Genomic DNA, 26092 nt, shown 5'->3' on the forward strand with positions numbered 1-26092 from the left:
AGCATCACCCTTCAGCTCGTCATCCAAAAACTTCAACTTACAGAATCTTGGATCAATATCACTTGTTAGCATTAGTATTTCAGTAGGGTTTAAAATAGTGAAGCCCCTATCTTCGTCGTAAGGCAATAGAAACCTTTGTTTTGAATTCCTTAATGCAGGAAGAATCATCATCATTGACTTCCAGCTTCGTAATCAGGCCATGTGCAATTGGCAACACACCAGCAATCAACACATTATTTTCTTCACTAAGGAACACTGTAGCAACCTCTAGATGCTCCAACACCTTTGACAAATCCTCCAGAATGACCCAATGTGCTGGTGACAACTCTAGGTATCGATACTGACGTTTTGTCACACTCTCATCAGCAAGCACAGGCCACCTGTTGTGCAGTATACTCTGTATCATGTACAATGTACTATTCCATCTAGTAATGCAGGCCTGCTGCAACTTCTTCGGTTCAACAGACATTGCTTCTTGTCGTCTTCTGAGTTCAGCAGTGGCAAGAACACTGTGCCGAAAGTGAGTTACTAGCTTCTTTGCTGCACCTAAAGCTTGTGAAATGGCAGTGAGACTCAAGCCTTCCTCAATACAAAGTTGCAACTGATGTGCAGCACAACTGTAGCTCTGACAATTACCAGTCTCTTATGCAATTTGTCACCAGCCAACTCCATATTTGAACACTGGTCATGTACCACTGATAGCAGGTGTTTCTTCTCCAAACCGTAATCTGCCATCACCTGCTGCACTTTCTCGACAATGTTGTCTGCTGTATGGTGCTCAGGAAATGGAGATGTTGCCAGAGCACAGGTAACCATATTCTATCTGCTGGTAACAAAGTGACAGGTAAGTGATAAGTAAACATCATTGGCTCGACTGGTCCAAATATCTATTGTAAAAGCAAAGAACTCCACCTCTGTTTGAAGGTAATCTTTGATGGTAGCTTTTCCATTTGCAAACTTCCTTCTTGCCACTTCAGCAATATGTGTAGTAGATGGCACACGATATCCAGGTTCAACATAATTCATAAGAGCCTGAAACCCTATTCCTTTTACCATGGTAGTTGGGCAAAGATCGCGTACAACCATGTCAGTGATGTGCTCTGTTATTCTCTTCGCACAACTCTCCGGGAGCTTAGCTTTTGATAAATATGCATTTACACAAGGTCGATCCTCTGGTGGACGCAACTTTGAAGGGTGAGCATGGACCAAGTGGTCTCACAAATTACTGGTTCCTCTGTGATAAGCATATTCATTCTTACAAACTTTACACAAGGCTTTCTACCCTCTTTTCACAAGGAATTCCCATACATTTGATCATTTTCTTTGGCTGAAGTTGGCAGTATCAGTGTCATTCGAGGTGTCATTTTCCTCAAGGTTATCTTTGTGGCCTTCCACCATTTATCATTGTCACGTTTTTCAATAGTGATGTCATGATTTCAATTAAGCGCACGCTTGCAAACATTCGGATCTTGGCTTTTCCATTTGAATTTTACTACATTCAAATCATTCAACGAACATTCAACATTTGTTCACGCCCTAATACGTACCTCATAGCTATAATGAAAATTGTGTCCTAATCTTGAATATATCTCTCTCCCTCTGTGTATGTGTATTTTGAAGCATAGGACCTTCACACCATCATGCAATATTCACAGCCAGTACTATATACATGTACATAGCACAGAGTGATAAGGTGAAAAATTCATATGTGTAATACCTACCCTTGACAAGTTTATCTAGCTACGGTATCTAGAAATTAGTCATGTACTTTCCTAACACAAATTCTGTTGAGGCAACAATTGCAATAGTGTGTATGATTGTTCAATCTCTGATTTCTGTTTCAGAATTACGACCACCCCATTACAGACATCAAGTATCACAAGGTTTGGTTGCACTTTGTAAGCACAAGCAATCATTTTATCCTTTTGTAGAAATGGTGACATCCCGTAGACCCCTCATATCATCATTAGAGTGTAATAGTAAAATGTCAACAGAACCAGTCACCTCAACAGAACCAGTCACCCCAACAGAAACCACTGCTCCAGGTACTTGCATGTATTAGTTGTTGTAATGCATGTATTATGGTTATAATTGTGTATTTATGTGTATGGTAAGGTGGGGACAAATACTTAGCTTCATTTTATTTGCTTTTATGCTATTCGTATAGGTAATCACACACATTTGAGTGCAATTTTGGCTGTTACGAGTACACTTATTCCATAATTGCACGAAAATGTGTGTGATCACCTACTGATCACATAGTAACCACCCTTCATGCTTTGTAGTACACATCTATCCAGTTCTATTTGGCCATTAAATTCTACCAGATGATTGAATCATTCTTCTTTTTATAACATCATTTGTTGTTGCACTTAAAAGGCTTTACGTGTCAGCAATTTTGATTGGCTTCTCAAAATGTCTACATTTGTTGTACTTGAAAGGCTTCTTATTAGATTGGCTATTCATACTGATCACATAGTAACCACCCTTCATGCTTTGTAGTACACATCTATCCAGTTCTATTTGGCCATTAAATTCTACCAGATGATTGAATCATTCTTCTTTTTATAACATCATTTGTTGTTGCACTTAAAAGGCTTTACGTGTCAGCAATTTTGATTGGCTTCTCAAAATGTCTACATTTGTTGCACTTAAAAGGCTTCTGTTATTCTGCTAATTTATTGGCTACTTTATAGTGCAATTACAGAAACAAGGCCATCTGATTTGGGATTAATTGTATTCCTACTATTGAGACTAATGTATAGCAAACTAAATCACTATGTGATTAGTGGTCAAACCACCATTTGAATGTTATTAGTAAGTCTGAAATTATGAATGTTCACATTTTGTGATCCAAATAACAAAATTGTATATTCAATCAAGTATTTTTACCAACTGTGTGCTTCATTGATAAAGTGTCTGTTATGTATAACATTCCCCATTTTTCCTTAATAGCTTCCTATGGCCTCTTGGCAAAAAAAGTGACATGAAGCTCTTTAAATGTTTATCAAATGAGATACAAACTATTTAAGTGGCATACGTATAACCATCGCACTGCAGTTAGGTGTTTTAGCAGTAGAGCAGCTTTTTCTGAGCTTAGTGTGAGTTTTGTGCATTCTGTAGTGCCAATATTGATAATTATATGTAGGAACATGAACACTGTTTAAAGTAACTGGTTAGCAAAAGGGGGGACGATTATTGTTACGTTTAGGATTCAGAGTCCAACTAACAAGATAATAATGATTATTAACACAAAGCCATTACATTTACAAAATCTCTAAGTCTAAATATTACAAACATACACATGGAATACCGTATAGCGGGAAATTTTTGAAAGGTTAAATATTCGAAAAATTCGAAAATAACTATGTGTTTTCGAAAATAGTACATCCCGGCTTTGAAATGACAATCAAAGAGGGAATAGCTAGGTATATATATGAATGATTTTTGCGAGTGCACGCATGCATAGTTTCTACTAATATCAGTTAGCTATAGGCCTAATGTATTAGTCTATAGCTAGGCACTGGGGCACACACAAGTAGCTAGCCATACAGCTAATTAACTATAGCTACCATGCGCACGCATATGAGTGAGCACGAATGGCACCACGAGTCTTGAAGCCTATAAGAGCTCGAGAGACCAGAAATTACTAGCAAAGTCTATGATTATCAGCAAACATCTGTATGGGTTGAAAAACTGCATGTACTTAGCTATATCGCTCAATCCGCAGCTCGATCCACAGGCCTCTGAGGCGTAGTCCGCCAAGCAACATGGTTCAACCTACGAATTAAGGAAGACCCTAGGGTAGCTAGACGAGATTCTATCTAAGCTAGATTGGGCGTTTATCTAGCTATACTAAACAATCATAGCAGCTATGTATGTGATGAACGCAACCATGCACTGTTAGTTTCCTCCGTGAATTAATTATCTACGGTGCGGCGTGGTAAAGAGGCATTGTTTCGAAAATATTTTTTCGAATTTCCAATCAAGCACTCTTTTTCAAAAATTTAGCCTTTCGAAAATTTCCCGCTATACGGTATATAGTAAATGAATTACACACAATTACATCATAAGATTACATCATCATACAAATACATCATATAAGGTTACATCACATGCAATTACAATAAATACATAACAGTTTCCTCCACACCAATTCTTTCAGTTCTTTATAGACGTAATTTATCAGGAGGTCGTCTGTTATTGCGGAGAGGATATCTCCTAGTTTGTGGACCAATGAACTCTTCAGATTCATTAGATGGTTGCATTTGTTCACTGGTGCTGTTGCTTGGAAAGTCAACATAAATGTCAATGTTCTCAGTATGTGGAAACTTCACATGGCGTAGCCGTAACTGGTCAATATGTCTCTTCCACATCTGTCCTCTGACTTTCACAAGGTAATTGCAAGTATCAACTTTCTGTGTGATAATTCCAGGGAGCCAACGGGGGGGGGGGGGGGGGGGGGGGGGGGTACCATGATAGTTTCGAACACATACCTTCTCATCAATCTGGAAGTTCTCTGATCTTTCTTTTTTGGTTTTGTCTGTTTAATCTCGTCTGGGTGTAGCAAGTCAAGTCTTGTCTTTATCTGTCTACCAAAAATTGGTTCTGCTGGTGACTTCCCTGTTGCTGAGTGTGGTGTTGTTCTGTAGTGTAACAGGAATTTACTCAGATTCAACTGCACTTCTCCCTTCTCCTTTTGCATTGTTGTCTTAAAAGTTTGTACAAAATGTTCAGCTTCACCATTTAAATTTGGGTGATAAGGGGCAGTCAGGGTACGGTTAATACCATTGTTCTTGTAAAACTCTTCAAATTCGGTTGCTGTAAATTGAGGGCCATTGTCAGTGACAATTTGGTTTGGAATGCCCATTCTGGAAAAAAATAGTTCTCAGCACATGAACAGTTTTAGTAGCAGTTGTGGTTGATAGTTGGACAACTTCCGGCCATTTGGAAAACGCATCTACTAGTATGAACCACATGTGTCCTTGAAATGGTCCGGCAAAGTCAAGGTGAAGTCGTTCCCATGGCTTTGAGGCTTGTTCCCACAGGTGTGCTGATGCTCTGCTTGGGTTTCTGTGGTTCTCTTGGCAAGGTAAACACTCTTTAGTGCAGGATTCAATGTCAGAATCTATGTGCGGCCACCAAACATGTAGGCGAGCAATTGATTTCATACGCACAATTCCCAAATGGGATGAATGGAGTTCCCTTAACACTTGTTTATGTAGTTTCTCAGGAATGACCACTCATAACCCTCTCAAAATACAATCATTATGTACTGTTAGTTCAGTTCGGACATGAAAGTAGGGGTATAATTGTCTGTCTATCTTTTTCTTGGTTTGTGGTCATCCATTCTTGATGTACGAGTAAAGTTTCTGGAGGACAGGATCAGCCTTGGTTGCCTTCTGGACTGCAATAGCTGAAACAGGCGAATCTCTCACTTGGTTGTCCTGGATCTGGTTCACAACCACTCTGCTGGTCATCAAAGAATTGATCAGGTCTTGCTGGGAGTCTTGACAGCATGTCTGCATTGCCATGTTCTTTGGTTGGCTTGTACTCAATGTCATAAGTGTATGCAGATAGAAGTATGGCCCATCTTTGAAGTCTGCTTGCTGCCATTGCTGGGATTCCTTTCTTAGGATTAAATATGGCTAACAGTGGTTTGTGGTCTGTAAGGAGAGAAAATTTGTGTCCATACAAGTGCTGGTGAAATTTCTTAATGCCAAAAACAATACTCAAAGCCTCACGCTCAATCTGTCAGTAGTTTCTTTCACTGTCTGAGAGTGTCTTGGAAGCATAAGCAATTGGTCTCTCACTACCATCTGGGTACTTGTGGTAGATAACTGCTCCAATTCCTACTGCACTGGCATCACATGCTAGACCAATTGGCATGTTTGGGTCAAAGTGAGCTAAAACATTTGTAGTTGTAAGGGCTTCTTTCAGTTTGTCAAAACAGTTTTGATGGGTTTCAGTCCATTCCCAAGCCACATCTTACTAAGGTCTGCCAAACACCTTATGAATTTACTGTAGTGGTTCACCATTCCCAGAAAGGATCTAAGTTGTGTCTGATCACATGGTGGCTACAGCTCCTTCCCTGTGCTTACGTCGCATCACGTGATTTCGCCACTTACTCAGTTCACCTCAGCCTCATCACTCCACGGCTCCAACTTGTCTACTGGCATGAGCTCATCGTTCAGGACGAGGGGGGAGTATTGTAGAAGCACCAACAGAAGACTTGTTGACTTAGAATTCATGCATGCACATGCATTAATTAACTAGCTAGCATCTGTGTAATTTCCTGCTTTGTCTCTTTGTGTTGCTTGTGTATTTCATGTTGTACGTACCTATACCATTTTTATCAGTTGTGCTCATATCTACTACAGTGGTTATAGCTAGACAGCGGACTTGCTAAGGCGAGTCATCCTCACCCAAGTAGCTATTCATCAACGGCTACATTGGTGACCCTGACAGCTCGAGACAACACTAGCTCCACTATTGCTGGTATTACAGTGGAGTTACCTGTTGTAAAATTGAGGAATTAGTGGAGGATGACAATATTGGCAAATCATCTTCAGCGATGATACCTGCTGGCAGGGATGTACATTGGATGCATTTATAGGAGGAATAAAGCTTACTTTAGAAGACAGAGATGCCATTATTGATGGATGAAGACTCAATGACCTGGTGATAAATTTTGCTTAAAAAGTTCTAAGGCTACAGTTCCCAAGCACAAAAGGCTTTCAGTCAACACTCCTACAGGAAAAAAGGAGAAAGGCAATTTTGAGCACGGTGGGTTCAAATAGTATACTTGCATGGAGATTACTAGATTGTAGCTACATCTATTTAATAAGCTACTTTGTATGACATGAAAGTTTATGACTCAGTTTTTGATGCAGTAGATGATCACATGTCCCTACTAATAAGAGACCTATTTGGATCCTTAGCCAAGCCCACAGTTGTCGTGATCCCAAAGCAGTTAGGTGCGAATGATTGTGGTTTATATGCTATAGTTGAAAATGACCCTGCTGCTCTTCATTTCATCCATTGATGAGACTTCAGTGTTTAGAACAGAAGAAAGTCACTCTGTCTCCATTGCTTGACTAACTACATATCTCACAATCTGATTTTGATATATTATTGTCATGATTGTATATATTACACAAAATTTAAATGCATTTAGCTTCTATTATGTCACGGTATATTTACAATAATCACTCTACTGTGCCCGCGAAGGTCCAATGTGTCGCTAATTCCAGCAACTTTAAAATTATTGATGCTAGGTTTTGTTCTACAGCAAATGATTATATAACATTTCAGCACTTCAAGGTTTCATTATTTACATCTTTGTGTCTACAACTTTGGCGACTTTCTCTGTCAATTTTTTCTCCACTTGCTAGGAGTACCACACTTGGAAATGTTTGCAAAATAAATCCTTTGCTGATTTGTTTACAGCCAAACCCATTGGTTGCAAGCACCTGGTACAATTTTGGGGGTACTTGGATGCACCTGAGGCATCTGTAAGCTGACCGTCTAAATGACTAATGCAGGATAATTATCCTGCAAGTTACGCTTTTATATAGGACAATATCACATTAATATATTCCTAGGTTTTCTCTTCATTTGATCAGTGATTCGGGGTGTACAGTAGGTCTTTCAATCTGCAGAGAGGAAACAAGTACCTTGGTAGACTTGTTGGTGTTTTGCCTTGATACATGTAAATCATTTGGAAAGGGAGGAAAATCTACTCAGTGTTGCACAGACCACAGTAGTGATTTGGCATTTATTATCTAGTCATACACAATCTATACACTGGGCACCTTTCCCTTCCATTGTCCATTGACAACCCAAAACGATGTTTATACCTGTGTGGTCCCAATTCATTATCAAATCAGCTGGAATATCTTCCATCTCGATCACAATCTTAATGTCTAAAATATATTTCCCTTTCAGCTCTTCATAATGTGAAGGCTCTACTTTCATCATGCTACTGGCTTTATGTTTTACATAACCAATCCTGGAAAGAAGTGATTTTGAGCAAGACTCAGTGATGTCAATTGGTCCGCCAATGTCCTTTAAAAGTTTCTCATGAATCTGTTCTCCTCACAATGGCTTCTCCACTTGCCATAACAACAGTAGTATCAATAGGAGTACCAGCTACCCTTACTTCCTTGATGTACCTCTTGACCTGGTCATCTAACTCGTTCACCAAAAGTAGTGACCGGCCTCTTTTCTTCTGTAGTATTGAATGAACTATAATTTCTCCATTTGCTTCAAACTCTCCAGCATCTTGTTTACAACTAAGTTCTTCAACATACTTAGACTTCCAAGTACTAACAGAGTTGTTGTGTATTTCAGTGGAGTATTCTGAAAAATTGCTGCTTGGGTTCCATGTGTGAAAGCAAATCTTGCTATCTGTGCTTGTTGTACTCCAGTAAGTGTCACATATGGCCCTCTCTTGCTGGGATTTGGGTGCTCGCTTGGGTTGTCTGGAAGCTGCTTCATTAGCAGCCTTAATAGTAGACAATGGTAATACTTCCTATAATGGCCTTTCCGGATCTGGCAGTTTCTTAGGAGCTGGCTTGAAATATTGATAGAATGACATTCACCTCAAACAACACGTCCATGTTACAGTACGTATGTATAAGAAATGATCACGTGAATGCAGATTACACTGTATTGTTAATTGTGGAAATTTGTCTTCAAAGAAATGATGAACATCAGGAATTTATTTTTGCAGAAGCAGGTCTGTTCAAAACATCCAAAAATGTAAACCTTTCAAAAATTACCAGCTATATTACATATGTGACCAGATTTTACAGAACCGAACCAAATCGCACATCAGGCAAAATCAAACTAACACCACCAGTGGATAGCTACACTATCGTATTACAAGTTTTGACCCTCAGCACTACTCAAACTACACGAGGCTGGTTTTAGTAGACGTCTTTTCTGGGTGGTGTGGAGTGCCCAAATGGCGGTTTCAGGCCTTGTGAAGGACCTGGCTTGGCAAGAATCAGTGGTTTACTGGTGGACAGCCTTATAATGTTGGCCAGACGTGTTCTCTGTAGATTTTGCTACATATCAGCCACTAAGGAGCCAGCACAGCCCTGTAATCTCGTGTCTGGACTCCAATCGTGGTCTGCCTCCATTTTGAGACCTATCTTTTGCCCTCCCCGCCACCCCCAGCCTCCACCCCTTTGTGAGCACTCGTGATACTACTTCGCTCATCCAACTGCTCAGATTTTCTATCTTATTTGGCGGGAAACTGTACAAGCAGCTACAAGTACTGGAAGTGGCTTGAAAGGTAGCAGATTGATGCATCTTTTGTGCAAATTTCATACGCGTGCTTGCTATCCTTGGAGAGTTATGCTGGCTTCAATTCTTTAAAACCGTTTATCTCGAAACTTCTAATGTGCGATTTGGATCGTTTTTCCAAAATCCAGTCACATATAGTTTATTTTCTGCATTGTCACTACACAAATCAATTTTTACTGTTGTTACCACTTTGTAGCACTGTAACTTCAAGTTCCTGGCTCCTAGAGCTGAAACTTTGGTTGGCCATTCCTTTGGCTATCTGGATAAAGAAAACTTAATAAAACCGCATTCAAAAATGCACTTACAAGTGGGGTTCTTGCAGATCAGGTCACAAATTCCATTTTTTTACACTTATGTATATAAGATACTGTAATATGTGCTGTCCAAGAAGCTGGTACACCACACCAGTATGTGAAGTGGAATAAGAAAAAAAAGGGGAAAAAATGGTCAATTGTATCTTAGAAATGGCTGGGGGTGATTTCCTTCAAATTTATTATGTGGACTTCCTTACCAGACAAGCAACTCCACAATGAAAATTGCTTCATTCAGATGAGAGATTACGGAACTAAAAATGTGTAAAAATCACGTGTTTGTTCTTCCTGTTTTGAAAATCATTATAAAGCACAAGTGCATTGTCCAATTCAGTGTACATCTGAATGGGGTCCAAATACGTATTCTAGTACCAAATTTCAATAACCATGTACGGAGTTATTCACTTAACAAAAAAACTGACTTTTTGTCATGCCTACGAGATAAATTGCTTTGAGTTGAAAAATTAATCTACTTTTTGGAATAGTTGAATTCTCTACAGGGTGACTTTAATTCTCTATGGAGTGACTTGGGATGTTACTGAACTCTACAGGCCAGCAACTTGTTTGGAACTGAACTCTCTACAGGCCAACTTTCTTGTAGCTGAACTCCCTACAGGGTGACTTGTAACATACTGTAACTGAACATGGCAATGCTTATGCAACCAGTTCAAACAATATCATGCACTTTTGGTATTTGAATGCTTTTTAAGATTTCAAATGATTAATCTGAATATTCTTCTGCAAGCTAACTTACATATACTAAAATTATATGATACGTACGTATATATCAGGTGTATTTGAATCTCATTCACTGCTTTACTTCCTTGTAAAATCAGATAAATATACCAAAAATGCTCTGCATTAGTGTTCACGAAAATGATTACAATTGTACAGTAGCAAACAAATAATTGGTCAGGAAATCTACATTCACATATTGTTTGATCCCTAACCAAACTCTTTTCTCCACACATTTACAGAGCTGAGTGCTGTTATGATAGCTAGTTTTTCAAAACTTTATCAATTCATATACGTATGTGAAGTACTTACATCTATACATTAATCCACTGCATGTGTGCACTTTAAGTATATTGCTAATAGGTGGACCAGATATAACAGATGAAGGTGATCTTTTGAAGAGCATATCAAAAAGAAAAAATAACTTGATAAAGGTACGATATTCCACAGTGCTATGCACTGGAGAACCAAAATCGGGAAAAACAAAATTTTGTCATTTATTAATGAACAAGAACACCCAGCAGCATAGTAAAGGTGATTATCACACCATCTTTATTAGAAAACAAAGTGGATTAAATTGGACAGAAATTACCATTGATGAGTTAAATGTGCTGATAGCGCAAATTAATGAAGTTGGTGCTAACAATATTAAAAGTACTACAAAACCTGGTGCAATTAATCCAGATGAAATACTGGACATACTCATCTTATTAGATATCAATGTTCCTACTCCCACTATCAGTTTACTGCAGCCTGCTATAGTAACATTTGTCACTTACAAGTTAAGAGGACAGGAAGACGCAGTGTGTGCAAAATCTCATAAACTTATTAAGGAATTAATGTCAAGTAAGTGCTTCAGAAAAGAATCTAAGTTTGATGAACTAAAAATAACCGATAAGTTTAAAAGTTCAGGAAAAGCATTTTACACAGCCTTCATAGGTACACTTCTTGATAGTGATGGTAACTCAGAACTGCAATACAGCAAGGAAGCAGCTATGGTTAATGAAAAAGTGCGAAACTTGAAATCACATGTTAATTGTACCAAACGTGAAATGCCTCTTTCTATCTGGTTTGTGAAAGAGGGCAGTGATACCCACTACTTGTATCCTGTTGACTTGAATAGTACCAAAAGCAGTAATGTTTCCTCTATACAAAAGACTTTAGAGGACACAGTATCACAGAATTTGATTCACCAAGTACCCATTACTTGGATACTTTTTAGCTTCAAAGTACTGAAGTTGTGCTACAAGCAGAGTGAACAATTTGTGCATTATAAAACTGTATATGAAACAATATGGAAAAATGAATGTAAAATTGACAGTGAAGTAGAATTAAGACTTGCTTTAAAATTTTTTCACCATCATGGAGTTTTGTTTCATTTTCACACTGTTGAAGGTGTAAAAGATTTTGTGTTTACTCGCTGTTGTTGGATGTTTGATAAATTAAAAGAAATACTTATGAGTTTAAAAGATAAAGAGCGAAATTATGATGCTATAGAGTATCTGATGAAAGACGGAATATTGCATCCTGATATGATCAGAGAAGTAGAATTTCGTGGTCCTGACAAGATGACATTTGAGGCTTTCATGAATTTATTGAGGCACTTGAAATTTATTGCTCCACTGGAGGGAAATCAATATTTCATGCCAAGTGTATTGGACTCTTATGAACACAATACTAAAGTATTCAGTGAATATGGTAACAGATGCCATGATGCACTGTTCATCACGTTTTCATCAGGATCACTGCACCGCAGTGTGTTTTGCTTCCTTTCTGCATACATACTGACACACAAGCCAAAAGAATGGTCGCAACTATTTTATGATGAACTAACAGAACAGCGATACACTTTTAAAGATATGATTACAATTTCAATAGGCACTGATTATTATATTTGCTTAATTGATAAAATCTTTTCTCTTGAGGTTCAAATTTATTCAAAGGCTCAACAGTGTGATTCAAACTTGCACACCACTGTTTACAAATTTCTTGAAAAAGCCATGAAAGATGTGTGTATAAGTGTGGAGGTACCACCTGAGGAGTGCAAATATGGATTTTTGTGTAGTAAATGTAAATTACAAGATCATGTGATGATACTGAAGGATTTCACTAACAATCAAGCTCATTGTAGCAAAACGAATCACCCACTACGTTTGTCAGATAATCAGACTGTATGGCTGGAGGTTTGTATGCATCATATAGTACAATAGTACTGTATAGTAGGGACCACGGGTATGGCCCATGAAATAATATCACCCAAAAACCAGCCTCAATTTTCCCAGATGATGATGAGGCAGTATTGGTTAGGCCCAAACAAGCTTTCAGATCGACCCGAAACACTTTCAACAAGTTGCTACGGAATTTTTAAAAAAAAATTATATAACGGAATTTTCTACTAACTGACTGACTGACTGAGTAACTGACTGATGCACTCAGACAAGCGTAACGCAATAATGGCTAAGGCTACAGGCTTGATTGTTTCACTGTTCGATGTCGCTTCAGCCCGAGAGGTGCCTTTTGGCATACCACAGTACGTACAATGCATTCTTCATGGACTTACCAGTGTTCTCCTTTGTGTCCCATTCATCTTTTCTGACAGCAAAAAGTGTCAATTTGGCGGTAGCACGTGCATGATGGCTTCCCTTCAAAATGGAAATCGTCCATATTTTTCATAGACAAAAATAGTGGCTACTTTGATTGCAGAGGTGCTTTTTGAACAGTTCTTGATTCATACTGCTGTCTAACGTGTTGAACATAGCCGACAACGAAGCGTAATGGATGCTTCACTTTTCAGACAATAATTGATATAACTGGGGCGAACGGTGCCATTTCTTTCGGTGTGCTTGGATTGCAGAGGTGCTTTTTAAACAGTTCTTGATTTGAAATGCTGTGTAATGGGTCGAACATAGCTGACAACAAAGCGTAATGGATACTTCACTTTTCAGATGATAATTGATATAGCTGGGGCTCGCAGTGCCATTTCAGATGCAGTATGCGTGGGTTCACCAGTCATAATAGCAAACAAGTACACAAAAAAATGGAATTTTCAATTAGAGTAGGGGCTATAGCACATCGGTAAAAAGTACGGAAACAAGCTGGAGTAGTGCTCAATTTTAAACCACAATAAGAAGTGTTATATCCCTAAACAGTACTGACACAAGCTGGAGTAGTGCACGATATTAAATCACAGTAAAATAATAAGAAGTGTTATATCCCTACTGTGCATTTTTATTGTGGTAATTGAGCACAGTATGGATATAACACTAATTCTTATTGTTTTACTGTCATTTAATATCATGCACTACTCCAGCTTGTTTCAGTACCTTTTATCGATGTGCTATATGGTCCTTACTCTAGTTGAAGATTCCCAATTTTTTTGTGTACTTGTATGCATACACACACGCACACATATGTTAGACCACTAAAACAGCCAAACTGTAAAAAAAAGGTGTGTTCCCAAAAAAATCAGGTTAAACCAAAAAAGTGGATTTGAAAAACAATGAACTAAAAACACAAAACTTTTGCAAATCTACATGTCTGGCTTCAAATGGGCATGCAGTATCTCACGAAGCATTCGTCCAGTCTCTTGGAAATTAATCATCAAGAAACAAGCCATCTGAATTATTACATGCGTAAATAAAGCTTTTAACGTACATATTGTTAACAAGGAGCCTACAAAGCATTTAATAATTTTGTTTTCTTTCACACTCAAATTATTGTTGCCCTGGTTGGCTATTTTGTCAATTACATGATACTTATATATCAGCTGAATTGACAAACAAAGTGGTATCAAGCAAAGTTAAATAGGATGGAATAAAGCTGAGTTACGGTGTTTGATTCATCGTACAGTACGATAGTACTATATAATAGGGACCACAAAGGTTTGGGTGTGGCCCATGAAAAACATCACCCAAAAACCAGCCTCATGTTGAACAGTAAAAAAAGCCCGTAGCCTTAGTTACGCTTGTCTGAAGGCATCAGTCAGTTACTTAGTCAGTCAGTAGAAAATTCCATTTAATTAATTTTTTTTTAAAAATTCTATAGCAACTTGTTGAAAGTATTTTGGGTCAATCTGAAGGTTTGTTTGGGCTTTGTTTTACCTAACCAATGCTGCCTCATCGTCGTCAAGAAAAGGTCACTTCAGCCGGACATGTGCCTTTTGGCATACCGCTGTATGTACAATGCATTCTTCATGGACTTACCAGCATCCTCCTTTGTGTCCCATTTATCACTGCTGACAACAAAAGGTGTTGATATTACGGTAGCACATGATAGCTTCCTTTCGTAACGTAAACCATCCCTATTTTGCATTATGGCTACATTGATTGCAGAGATGCTTTTTGAACAGTTCTTGATTCGTAATGCTGTGTAACAGGTTGAACATATAGTTGACAACGAAGACTTCTGCCATACTATGGCGTAGTATGGGGCATATTACCACTATACTATGATTTGTTGTAGGACTGTAGTACAAGCGTAATTACAACTATACTATGTTAACTACGTACCATATCTTCATTGTATTTATTCCGGTCTACAATGTAACCATACCACAAACACATTTCTGTATGTGCTGGTGTGTTCGCTTACTGTACTGTTTCACTAGCATAACATTTATACACATTTTTTGTGTTTATTCAGCAGAAATCCTTGAGTGCATCACAACCCCAACAAGCTAGTGCAGAATACCAGGAGGATTCTTTGCAAGGTTAGCAATAGTGGTTCAGTTTTAGTGTAAAGGCAAACATAACTAAACTTTTCATTCCATACAACCTTTGAGAACAACTCCATAGTACCTGGGTTGATATAACTCCAGTAAATTGCAGTATACTGTACTGTAGTTTCCTGCACCTGGGCTGATTAGTTTGGTGACATAAAAATGATACGGTACCAGGAAGATTGCTATACAAATCTTTTTCTTTTCTGTTCTCACTATAATTCCAAAACTACTCACCACATTACAGTAGGCTAAAACTTTGGTAACCCATTCTTTGGATGCTGAAAAAAAAGAACTTTGAAAATTATGCAAACTGTGGGGTTTTGTCGAGACAGTGTATTTTACCCTAGTAACATACCTCTCAGTGTTTGGCCTAGTTACATAGTATTATAAATCAATTTCAGAATGTTTTGTATGTTCAGATCTTGCCATCTAAACATCATAACTGTCATTCTAAATACCGTTTTAAAGAGTTGCACATAATAGTGTTTGTCACTATGCAATTGCTGGTTGATACTGGTGACTATGTCTGACCTCAAACCACCAACTATTTGACACCTAGCCACCTGTGATTATAGAGAGAATAAATCTGGGTCTCAACTGTAGACGGGTATGTGGTTTTTTTATAATAACATTGCTATACTTTTGTTTTATGCAAAAGGCACCTTTCCTGTACAAAGTACAGTTGGCAGTCCTGGGGAAGAGGTGTCAAGCTACGTTGTAGGCGCTGGAAACATGCCTAATGCTGAGATACAGCCTGATTCAGGTATGCATGTTTGTATGTATGTATTAGTGCTGATATTGGGCATTCCATAGTCTGGTAGGTCTATTAAATGTTTAAATTTCAATACATGCATGCATAAAATTTAGAATTTCTTTGTGCAACTTATGCTGCAAGGTATTCATGCACAATTTATGTCATATGTTTCTTTCATAGATGATGATGACGATGATGGTAATGATAGTGATGATGAAATGCTTGGAAGAAGTATGTTAACTTTGTGGTGTACAGACAGTAATTTACATGTTATAAGTTATAAATGTATCACTTTCACACCTCAGATCAAAGGAACCGCCCGGCCTACATTCACAATGTAGCCCAGTTGGCAACTTTGCCCGGACTACATCTGAATGTAGCGGGCAGCGATTATATAGATATTAAGGCAAAAATTGATTGTGGGGATCGATTAATACTCATGTGATTAGTATGCATGACTTGGATTTCACCATGAAAATCACTCAGACAGAGAGTGTGGCTATCCTACAAGTTGAAAAACGTTGGACTAAGGTGAGAGCTAGTGCTGTAGCTTATTCACCAAGCGTTTCCACACGTTTCCGAATATGGACCACACCACCATCACAAAACTACTACTCTGCATGAAGTAACCACTCTACAAGCAATCTTACCAATCTAGGCCTTTAGTAAACAGAGACAATTATAACGGTCAGGCTAATTGACCTGTTTGGCAGTCCATTAAGGTGGCGGTAAGGCAATAAACCCACACATATAATTAAAACATAATGACACTTGTCAAGGGCGAAAGAGGAACAGTAATACAACCCAAGTGATACCAAGGCTATCTAACTATTGGTACAAAGGATCTATGGCACAAACAAGGATTTTTGTAGCATTCGAAAGGAATTATAAGCAATTATTGCAATGCCACTACGATCCGTTACTACTTCCAACAACCCCATGCTATCGTGGCAAAACTTTTCACAATGATTGGGTACAACAGGCTAAACATAGCTATGTATGCTCATTGTCATACGTTTCTTCTCCAGGGAGTTACGGTGAATTTTGACGATGTACAATCTTCAATGGCTGCGTGCTCAGTCCTGGCAACAAAACTTACTCTCCGGATACGTAGATCTTCTAAGGAGCCATTGCCCAAGCATGTCAGTAATTTTGAGTGCTTTCCGATCAATATTTTTGAAGATTTTTATGGTGAAAGCTCAGCTTGTAAAGAAACCGCAAAGGGATACAGGTAAGAGGCGCACGACATTCACGTGATATTATTGTTTTATTGTTCGATATTGAATTCTAATAATAGTGCAGTGATTTACGAATCATTGTTACTTGTTGAGTGTATGCTGTTGTATACATTTCTACATGAAAGAGTTACTTATTAGATGGCTGGAGATCGTCGTGGTCCCAAAAAGAAACCAACTCGCGTACTGGCTGGCCTGTTTCGTGGTGAGGACGAGTCCATTCAGGAAGCATGGATCCCATGTAGAAGCGAAACAGCTTCGGAAACATTGTATCCTTCCACAGTTTGTGGTCAACCCTGATGCGTTCAACACAAAGATCCGTGGCTGTCGATGTTGATGTACATACCACGAAATCACACCAGGAACGGCGAGTAATGTGAAGCTGACCTTGCACCTGGAAGTAATAAGCATGGTTTCTCTTCAGTGACAAGTGTTTGTCGAGGAAAAAGCTGGAACAAACTTCCTTCTTAGTGGCAAGATCTAACAACGAAGTTGTCTCGGCTCTAGCTGGACACTTTATCTCCACTAGGCCATAGGGGTCATCAGCTTCACTGGGATCTACTGCTAATCCTCTGGTGATGCACCCATCCAGTTGTTCTGTGAAGAAAATTAAAGGTATGCATACACATATTATTAAACTACACTATTGCTTGCCATGTCTGCGTATAACCATACCTCAACGTCTATATGAAAACCTGTCTTCTCCACAAATGCATTTGGGTGACACTTGGTTCTCAGGTACTCACCATACAATGAACGAGCACGAGGCTCATTAACGTGACCGTACCGAATGGCAGCAGTTTCTCTGGTCACCTTATTACAACAAGTGGAGCATTTGCTGTTCTTCGCTTGACAATGTCACCAAAAGAGGAAGCAGTCACACGTCCTCGACGCTGCAAGACCCATTCTCCTGACTGATCATCTCCCTGGTCTACTGTAGCAGTAATAATCTCCTCTCTTCTTTCAGCAGACACCTATAGGAATATCAGCAGTGTGAATGTGTACAATATGTTTACACGTGCACATTAATTTATTAACAGAAGGTTAGATGATCATAAGTACCTAGTGTTACAGCACAGATTTCATTACACATGTACTGTATCCTATTATAATGACTTTTTTGTGTTTACCTGTAGACTTCCCTACAGAGCCTCTTCAATTCGTTTTCAGTCACATCTGGCTCTGCTGGTGTATTACCGTACGTGAAGTCTGGTGAGGAATTGACAGTTTGTTGACCGTACTTGGCTGTCAGCCGACGCTTCTTATATTTCAGGAGAACTTTCCTTGCATTGTCTAGTTCGTGCTTCCGCTTCCTCTTTCTAGTAAATTCATCTGTGAGCTTAGAACGTATTCCAAAGTGACCAAGAGCAGTTGTTATCCAGCCTGGACCATGTTGTACCCGAAGTGCAGTAGCCATCGACCTGTGCTGGAAAGATCCAAACTGAATCCTGTTGAAATACTTCCCCCCATCCATTTTACATCGTATGCTCATGAAGTTTTCTGTGGTGTTGGTGGTCTTGTTTTGTATAAGTTGCTTAGCCTTAGCCACCAACCGATCTCCAGCTGCTTCAACATCATGCAGAAAATTTGGTGGGAGCTTGCTGAGTACTGATGTATCTACAAAGTAACAAGTAACTTATTTATATAATATACTATGCAATTATATTACCTGTTGTGTTATCAGGTGATGATTTATAACGACAGAATGAAGAGCTGCATTCTTCATGAAGCCCAAAATAATGCCAAGGACCATTTCGTAGATCATGGCGAAGAGCATTGACATCACCAGTTCTACTGTGCACCTTGATTGCACACCGTGCTCCATAGGTTAGATGCTTCATCATCGCTGGTGATAAGCCAAATTTCCCACGATATTGTGGTTTGTCATTGCAAAGACTTTCCAACCTATTGCGGTAACATTTCACTGCATGGTTTGCACATTCTACTTTCACCACATCTCTCCCATAGGTTGTGCAACAGGTTACTACACTGTTGTACACAGAACTGTCACCATCTCCAATCATCCAACAGTATCTGACACCATGCATGGATTCCGATTGGAGAAACCCTTCCGAGATGATGTCAGCCTCCATGCTACAGGAGCTGCCAGATCAGTTGCGGTAGCACTTGTGTTCTGGTGCAGGTATGTCTTTCCCTTTACTAACTGCACATATTGAGCAGTACTTGTTCCTTACTCCTATGTAGAGTAGCCTTTTAGTGGCTGCACCAAAGATTACCCGCACACCAGAGTTGGCATTGTAGGAGTGTCTGTGGTTCCTCTTGCTCCAACCACATCTACTACTACAGTGATGGCTGGTACACGATTATCACCACCGCCATGGTAGCTATTGTTTGCTATAGCCAGTTCTTTTTGCACTTGTCCAGCTACCAGTAACCCCTTACTGACCATATCTTCAAATGCTGTACCAATAAGCTCCTCCATTTCTATAAAGCATGGACCACTCAGTGAAGGGACATGGACACAAGCCATTTGTTCTTCCAAGTGATCAGCTCCTCCTCCTGTGGCAATTTGCCCCAGTACAGCACCAAAGTTCACCGCATAATGATTGGCTGTCCCATAAGTAATCATGTCTGAGGTATGAAGCCGAAATATGGCATTACATTTAGGGCAGTGACTGACTAGTATTGATGCCAAACCATACGGATGACTCTCACCCAAGAAATTCAGCGGTGATGTACAATATGCAGCATGTTCTGTGATTTTTCTCACATACTGACCTAACAACTCCAAGGAAACTATTCGATTTCCACTGAGACTACAAGTTGGCAGTTTGGGTGGTTGTTGCTGGTGTACTATATAAATGGTTTATATTATATACATTTGTAACTATTACTTTGTACCTGACTCTGGACCATGTTGTGGTATATCAGTGCTTTGTTGTACACTATTTAGTGTAGAATTATTAGTTATAAGTTATACTTATTTTGCTCTATACCTCTCTGTTTATTCCATCTTGCATTAACAGCATTAGCAGCTTGCACTTTTCTAGACCGTTTAGTCATCCTTTCACTATCATTCAACATGTGTTAAAATACATTTCCCGCTACTATTAGAAGCCTTAAAAACCACGTGTCAGTTATTAGCTAGCCGCATGTGGTTGACCAAAGGCATGCAGTGTGGTTAATTAGTTGTCTGCATGGGTTTATTGCCCTATCGCTACCTTAAGCTATTTGATCTGTCATCATTGTCTGTCATTAATCTTGGCTTGTGTAGGCAGACTTGCCTAACTCTATTAGCCAAAACCATAATATCAACTCTTAAGTTTATTCATTGGGCTACTTGGGAAGGCTGTATAAAATTACTCACTTCTTTATGAAGCCTTAAAGAAAGGTGTCTGGCATTTCATTCTATTTTTTCTTGTACTCTAACATGTGAATCTCTATTCATTATATTGAGATGGCAAGTAGGAAGTGTAGTTTCTTTGTAACAGAATCATCTGCAGGTTCAAGCCAGAAAATGAGAAAACTCTCAGGGGCTTTTTTGACAAGTTGAAGAGGGAAAATGAAGTACCTCACCAGACAATGACATGGCTATGCTGTGAACTTGAAGAGTTATGTTGCATCACTTCACTGTTCTGTATGTAAAAGAACAACACATACACTTGCGAAGAATTTCTCCCCAGCTTGGATTACTGGCTAATAAAGCTAAGTAATGTGATTGATCATACCACAAGTAATGCACAAAAGACTACTATGTCAAAACTGAAGGATGAACAGGTAAAATAAAAGTTATCTGTAGTACCTGTATAAAGCTCAGCCATTGGTCAGTCCCTTTTAAATCTTGATGACGACACTAAGCAGAGAATAAGGAAAAGGTTTGACATTTGCTATATGATGGGCTAAGGAAAGCATCTCATTTGCCAAATACCTTGCAAATGGCTGATATTATGGTGTGCTGGGTCAAGCTGTATGACTGTATGAAACTGACTGACTTATTATTAATAATATGCCTAATAACTTTAAAAACATCAATCTTACAGTACTCATATTCCAAAATTTCCTGGGGGGCATGCCCCCCAAACCCTCCTAGAAAATATGCGCCTTTACTGTCATCATGATAATATGTCAGATCAATTTTTTGTATGGACTGCATGACAAAGTGTCAGACCACTTTAAAATAATTATAATTGTCTCTGGTAAACTCCATAATCATTCCATAAATGATTCAATAACACTGATTAAACATTAAACTGTTCATCATAACTGAACATAACCAGAAGGTACTAGCTGCTGACTCATAATCGAAATTTTTTGGCATGTATATATAATCTAATCAAAAACAGCCAAGCTGTAAAAAAAGGTGCGGCCCCCAAAAAGGCCATGGTGAAAAAAGATGTGAAATCCAAGGTGGCGGCCAAGAAATGGCTGTGATGGTAGGTTAATGGTTACATTTTAATAACAACAATTCAGGTGAATTTGGTGCCAAGAACAAGCAGAAAAAAAAATTCACCTGAATTGTCGTTATTAAAATGTAACCATTAACCTACCATCACAGCCATTTCTTGGCCGCCACCTTGGATTTCACATCTTTTTTCACCATGGCCTTTTTGGGGGCCGCACCTTTTTTTACAGCTTGGCTGTTTTTGATTAGATATCACTTCTTTTTGTATTTGTATACTGCAAAGCCGGCCTATGGCTGGCTTTGGGGCTTTTTTAACCCATGTGTTTTTTCTTTACTACAGGAAGAAGAAAAGAACTTCAAGAAGAATTTTAGTACTTCAATTATTTTTGATTTTATTAATAATTATACAAATAATATACATATATTTATTACATGCCCATTATGCCCCACAGGATATTTTTTTGCAGCTGATCTCTCTACTGGGTGACTTGAAATGTAGCTGAACTATATACAGGATGGTTTCTTTGTAGCTGAACTCTCTACAAGGTAACCTCTTCTAGCTGGTCTCTCTACAGGGTATTTTGTTTCTAGCTGAACTCTCTACAGGTGATTTGTTTGCAGCTAAACTCTCTACATGGTGGTGTCTTTGTAGCCGAACTTTCTACATGATGGTTTCTTTGTAGCTGAACTCTTTATAAGGTGACTTCGTCTAGCTGAACTCTCTACAGGGTGATTTTTTTGTAGCTGAACTCTCTGCAGGGTGATTTGTTTGCAGCTGAACTGTCTACATGATGGTTTCTTTGTAGCTGAACTCTCTATAAGGTGACTTCGTCCAACTGATCTCTCTACGGGGTGATTTGTTTCTAGCTGAACTCTCTACAGGTGATTTGTTTGCAGCTAAACTCTCTACATGGTGGTTTCTTTGTAGCTGAACTCCCTAAATGATGGTTTCTTTGTAGCTGAACTCTCTACAAGGTAACTTCTTCTCTACAGGGTGATTTGTTGTAGTTGAATTCTCTACAAGGTGGTTTGTATGAGGCTGAACTCTCTACATGGCGGTTTCTTTGTAGCTGAACTCTCTACAGAGTGATTTGTTTGCAGCTGAACTCTCTACATGATGGTTTCTTTGTAACTGAACTATCTACAAGGTAACTTCTTCTAGCTGATCTCTATACAGGGTGATTTATTTGTAGTTGAATTCTGTACAGGTGGTTTCTTTGTAGCTGAACTCTGTACATGATAGTTTCTTTGTAGCTGAACTCTTTACAAGGTGACTTCTTCTAGCTGAACTCTCTACGGGGTAATTTCTTTGTAGCTGAACTCTCTATATGATGGTTTCTTTGTAACTGAACTCTCTACAAGGTAACTTCTTCTAGCTGATCTTTCTACTGGGTGATTTGTTTGCAGCTGAACTCTCTACATGGTGGTTTCTTTGTTGCTGAACTCTCTACAAGGTGAATTCTTCTACCTGATCTCTCTACAGGGGTAATTTGTTTGTAACTGAACTCTGTACAAGTGCATTTTTGTGGGTGATCTCACTGCAGGTTGATTTGTTTGTAGCTGAACTCACTAAAGGGTGATTTTGCTTGTAACTGAACTCCTTGCATTGTATCTAGTTTCTAGCTGATCTCTCTACAGGGTGATTTGTTTGTAGCTGATCTCTCTACAAGTTGATTTGTGTGTAGCTGATCTGTCTGCAGGTTGATTAATTTGCAGCCGATCTCTCTACAAGGTAATTTGTTTGTAGCTGAACTGTCTATAAAGTGATTTATTTGTAGCTGATCTCTCTGCAGGTTGATTTGTTTTAGCTGAACTCTCTACAGGGTGATTTACTTGTAGCTGACCTCTCTTCAGGGTGATTTGTTTCAAGCTGATTGTTCTACAGGTTGATTTGTTTGTAGATGATCTCTCTACAGGGTGATTTGTTTGTAGCTGATCTCTATACAAGTTGATATGTGTGTAGCTGTTCTCTCTGCAGGGTGATTTGTTTGTAGCCGATCTCTCTACAAGGTAATTTGTTTGTAGCTGAACTATCTATAAGGTGATTTGTACGTAGCTGATCTCTCTGCAGATTGATTTGTTTTAGCTGAACTCTCTACAGGGTGATTTGTTTCTAGCTTATCTCTCTACAGGTTGATTTGTTTGTTGCTGATCGCTCTAAAGGTTGATTTGTTTGTAGCTGAACTCTCTGCAAAGTGTTTTGTTTGTAGTTGATTTCTCTACAAGGTGATTTTTTGTAGCTGACCTCTCTTCAGGGTGATTTGTTTCTAGCTGATATCTCTACAGGGTGATTTTTTGTAGCTGACCTCTCTTCAGGGTAATTTGTTTCTAGCTGATCGCTCTACAGGTTGGTTTGTTTGTAGCTGAACTCTCTACAGGGTGATTTGCTTGTAGCTGAACTCCTTACATTGTGTCTAGTTTCTAGCTGATCTCTCTACAGGGTGATTTGTTTGTAGCTGATCTCTCTACAAGTCGAATTGTGTGTAGCTGATCTCTCTGCAGGTTGATTTGTTTGTAGCCGATCTCTCTACAAGGTAATTTGTTTGTAGCTGAACTGTCTATAAGGTGATTTGTTTGTAGCTGATCTCTCTGCAGGTTGATTTGTTTTAGCTGAACTCTCTACAGGGTGATTTATTTGTAGCTGAACTCCTTACATTGTGTCTAGTTTCTAGCTGATCTCCCTACAGGGTGATTTGTTTGTAGCTGATCTCTCTACAAGTTGATTTGTGTGTAGCTGATCTCTCTGCAGGTTGATTTGTTTGTAGCCGATCTCTCTACAGGCAATCTGTTTGTAGCTGAACTCTCTATAAGGTGATTTGTTTGTAGCTGATCTCTCTGCAGGTTGATTTGTTTTAGCTGAACTCTCTACAGGGTGATTGCTTGTAGCTGAACTCCTTACATTGTGTCTAGTTTATAGCTGATGTCTCTACAGGGTGATTTTTTGTAGCTGAACTCTCTACAGGGTGATTTGTTTCTAGCTTATCTCTCTACAGGTAGATTTGTGTTGATTTGTTCATTGCTGATCGCTCTAAAGGTTGATTTGTTGCAGCTGAATACCCTGCAAAGTGTTTTGTTTGTAGCTGATCACTCTAAAGGGTAATTTGTTTGTAGGTGAACTCTCTCCACAGTGACTTGTGTGTAGCTGAATTCTGTGTAACTGAATTCTCTAGAGAGTGACTTAATTGTAGCTGAATTCTCTACACAGTGCATGACTTGTTTATAGCTGAACTTTCTTCAGTGTGACTTGTAATGTTCTGAATCTCTATAGTGATATATTTGCTTAACTCTCCACATGGTGACTGTCTTCTTGTTGAACTGTCTATACGATTAACTGTTTGCAGCTGAACTCCCTACAGAATAACTTGTGATGTAATAAAATTCTATAATGGAATAAATAAATTAGCCGAATGCTCTATTAGGGTGACTGTTCTATTAGAGTATCTCGATCTCGCATTTGCTACACGGAGTTGGCTTTCGAATCATAACTCAGTGGTTTGTTATCCGATTCTTCTGTACTACTGCAAGGACTTTCTATGAAGATTATTCCAGCTATACGCCGATTTTCAGCTCATCGCTCTAAGTGGTTTGCCTAGTAGGCGTGAAAACTAATACTTTTTTATTCATAAAAATCGATCGCGTAATTGTGACACAGGTTGGGTTTTGTGTCATATCTCCGTGGTCTTTATCTCGATTCCTTTCAAACCACCAAAAGGCACTCCTACGATGGTTACTCCATCTACATAGCAATTTTCAACTCATTCCATGAAGCGGTTTACCCTGTAGTAGAGATTTCCAACTAAATTAAATAATTAACATTCCATACATTCATTGGTATGACAAATATTGTGCATTTTGTCAGGGTCATTTTAGTACAAACCCCACCTCAATCAGTGGTTCTTATCAAAAGATATAAGGAAAAGAAGTTGAAAGTGTGATGATTTTTGTGTACAGCATTTCAATGCTTTTTATGTATATCACATGGCACCAAACACAATATACAAAGTGTCATAAATCTAGATAGGAAACTAATAACGACATGAAATTTTCACCACATAACTATTTTATGAAGAACACCATATGAACTAAGTAAAACCTCTCAAAAGTGACCACTTCTTTGTAGACTGACCACTCAGAATATTACAAGTGATTCACAAATAAAACTGTGTGTATTGTGTAATACTAAGTATACACAGGTACTTAATGCAATTTCAAGGATAACTAACTAGACAAATCAGTAATATTTTATAAACGGTAAGTACTGGCATCACAAGTCACAATTAACACGTACTTCGGAAACATGACAATCAGATAACACACTGTAAGAGCAACATTATTTTTAAAATAGATTTGTTTGGACATTGCTCAGCTTTATTTGTCACATTGTAAGCACTAAGGATGATAATTATTATATAACACTATGACATCACTATACTACAAAGAGAAATTATAAATAGTTTCTGATCAAAATTACAATCACTAAAGCTGCTATGAAATGGATCAAAACAGCAGTAAATACACCAGAATATAACAACAGGTACGTGTGAAGCCATGTAAGGTTGGTATCACATGCCAGTCTCCACTTTTGAAAAGATTATGCTCAACCTTGAACCTTATTTTGCAATTCCGCGCAAGACAACAAACTGCTCACCTTCAAACTATACT

At 38.6% G+C, this 26092-nt stretch overlaps 1 protein-coding gene and 1 long non-coding RNA gene across 5 annotated transcripts in view; both read left to right on the forward strand.

The window, feature by feature from the left end:
• Nucleotides 1-26092, forward strand: part of LOC136258570 (uncharacterized) — a 54932-nt gene that overhangs the window by 6673 nt on the left and 22167 nt on the right. For 2 of the 3 annotated variants that reach the window (XM_066051895.1, XM_066051905.1), the window contains exons 3-8: nt 1845-1883; nt 1932-2045; nt 10722-12541; nt 15000-15066; nt 15737-15841; nt 16013-16063. In XM_066051895.1, coding sequence (XP_065907967.1) covers nt 1845-1883; nt 1932-2045; nt 10722-12541; nt 15000-15066; nt 15737-15841; nt 16013-16063 — 2196 coding nt within the window. The remainder of the gene's footprint in view (nt 1-1844; nt 1884-1931; nt 2046-10721; nt 12542-14999; nt 15067-15736; nt 15842-16012; nt 16064-26092) is intronic. The other variant, XM_066051915.1, reaches the window with a different exon arrangement.
• LOC136258663 (uncharacterized) lies at nt 16539-20023 on the forward strand. 2 transcript variants are annotated; one of them, XR_010702918.1, is made up of 4 exons: nt 16539-18279; nt 18341-18698; nt 18752-19210; nt 19273-20023. It is a non-coding gene; the product is annotated as an uncharacterized lncRNA (long non-coding RNA). The 2 variants fall into 2 exon arrangements; XR_010702917.1 differs by having other exon boundaries at nt 16541-18698.

Source organism: Dysidea avara, chromosome 1, assembly GCF_963678975.1.
Source record: "Dysidea avara chromosome 1, odDysAvar1.4, whole genome shotgun sequence".
In the NCBI taxonomy this organism is placed as follows: domain Eukaryota; kingdom Metazoa; phylum Porifera; class Demospongiae; order Dictyoceratida; family Dysideidae; genus Dysidea; species Dysidea avara.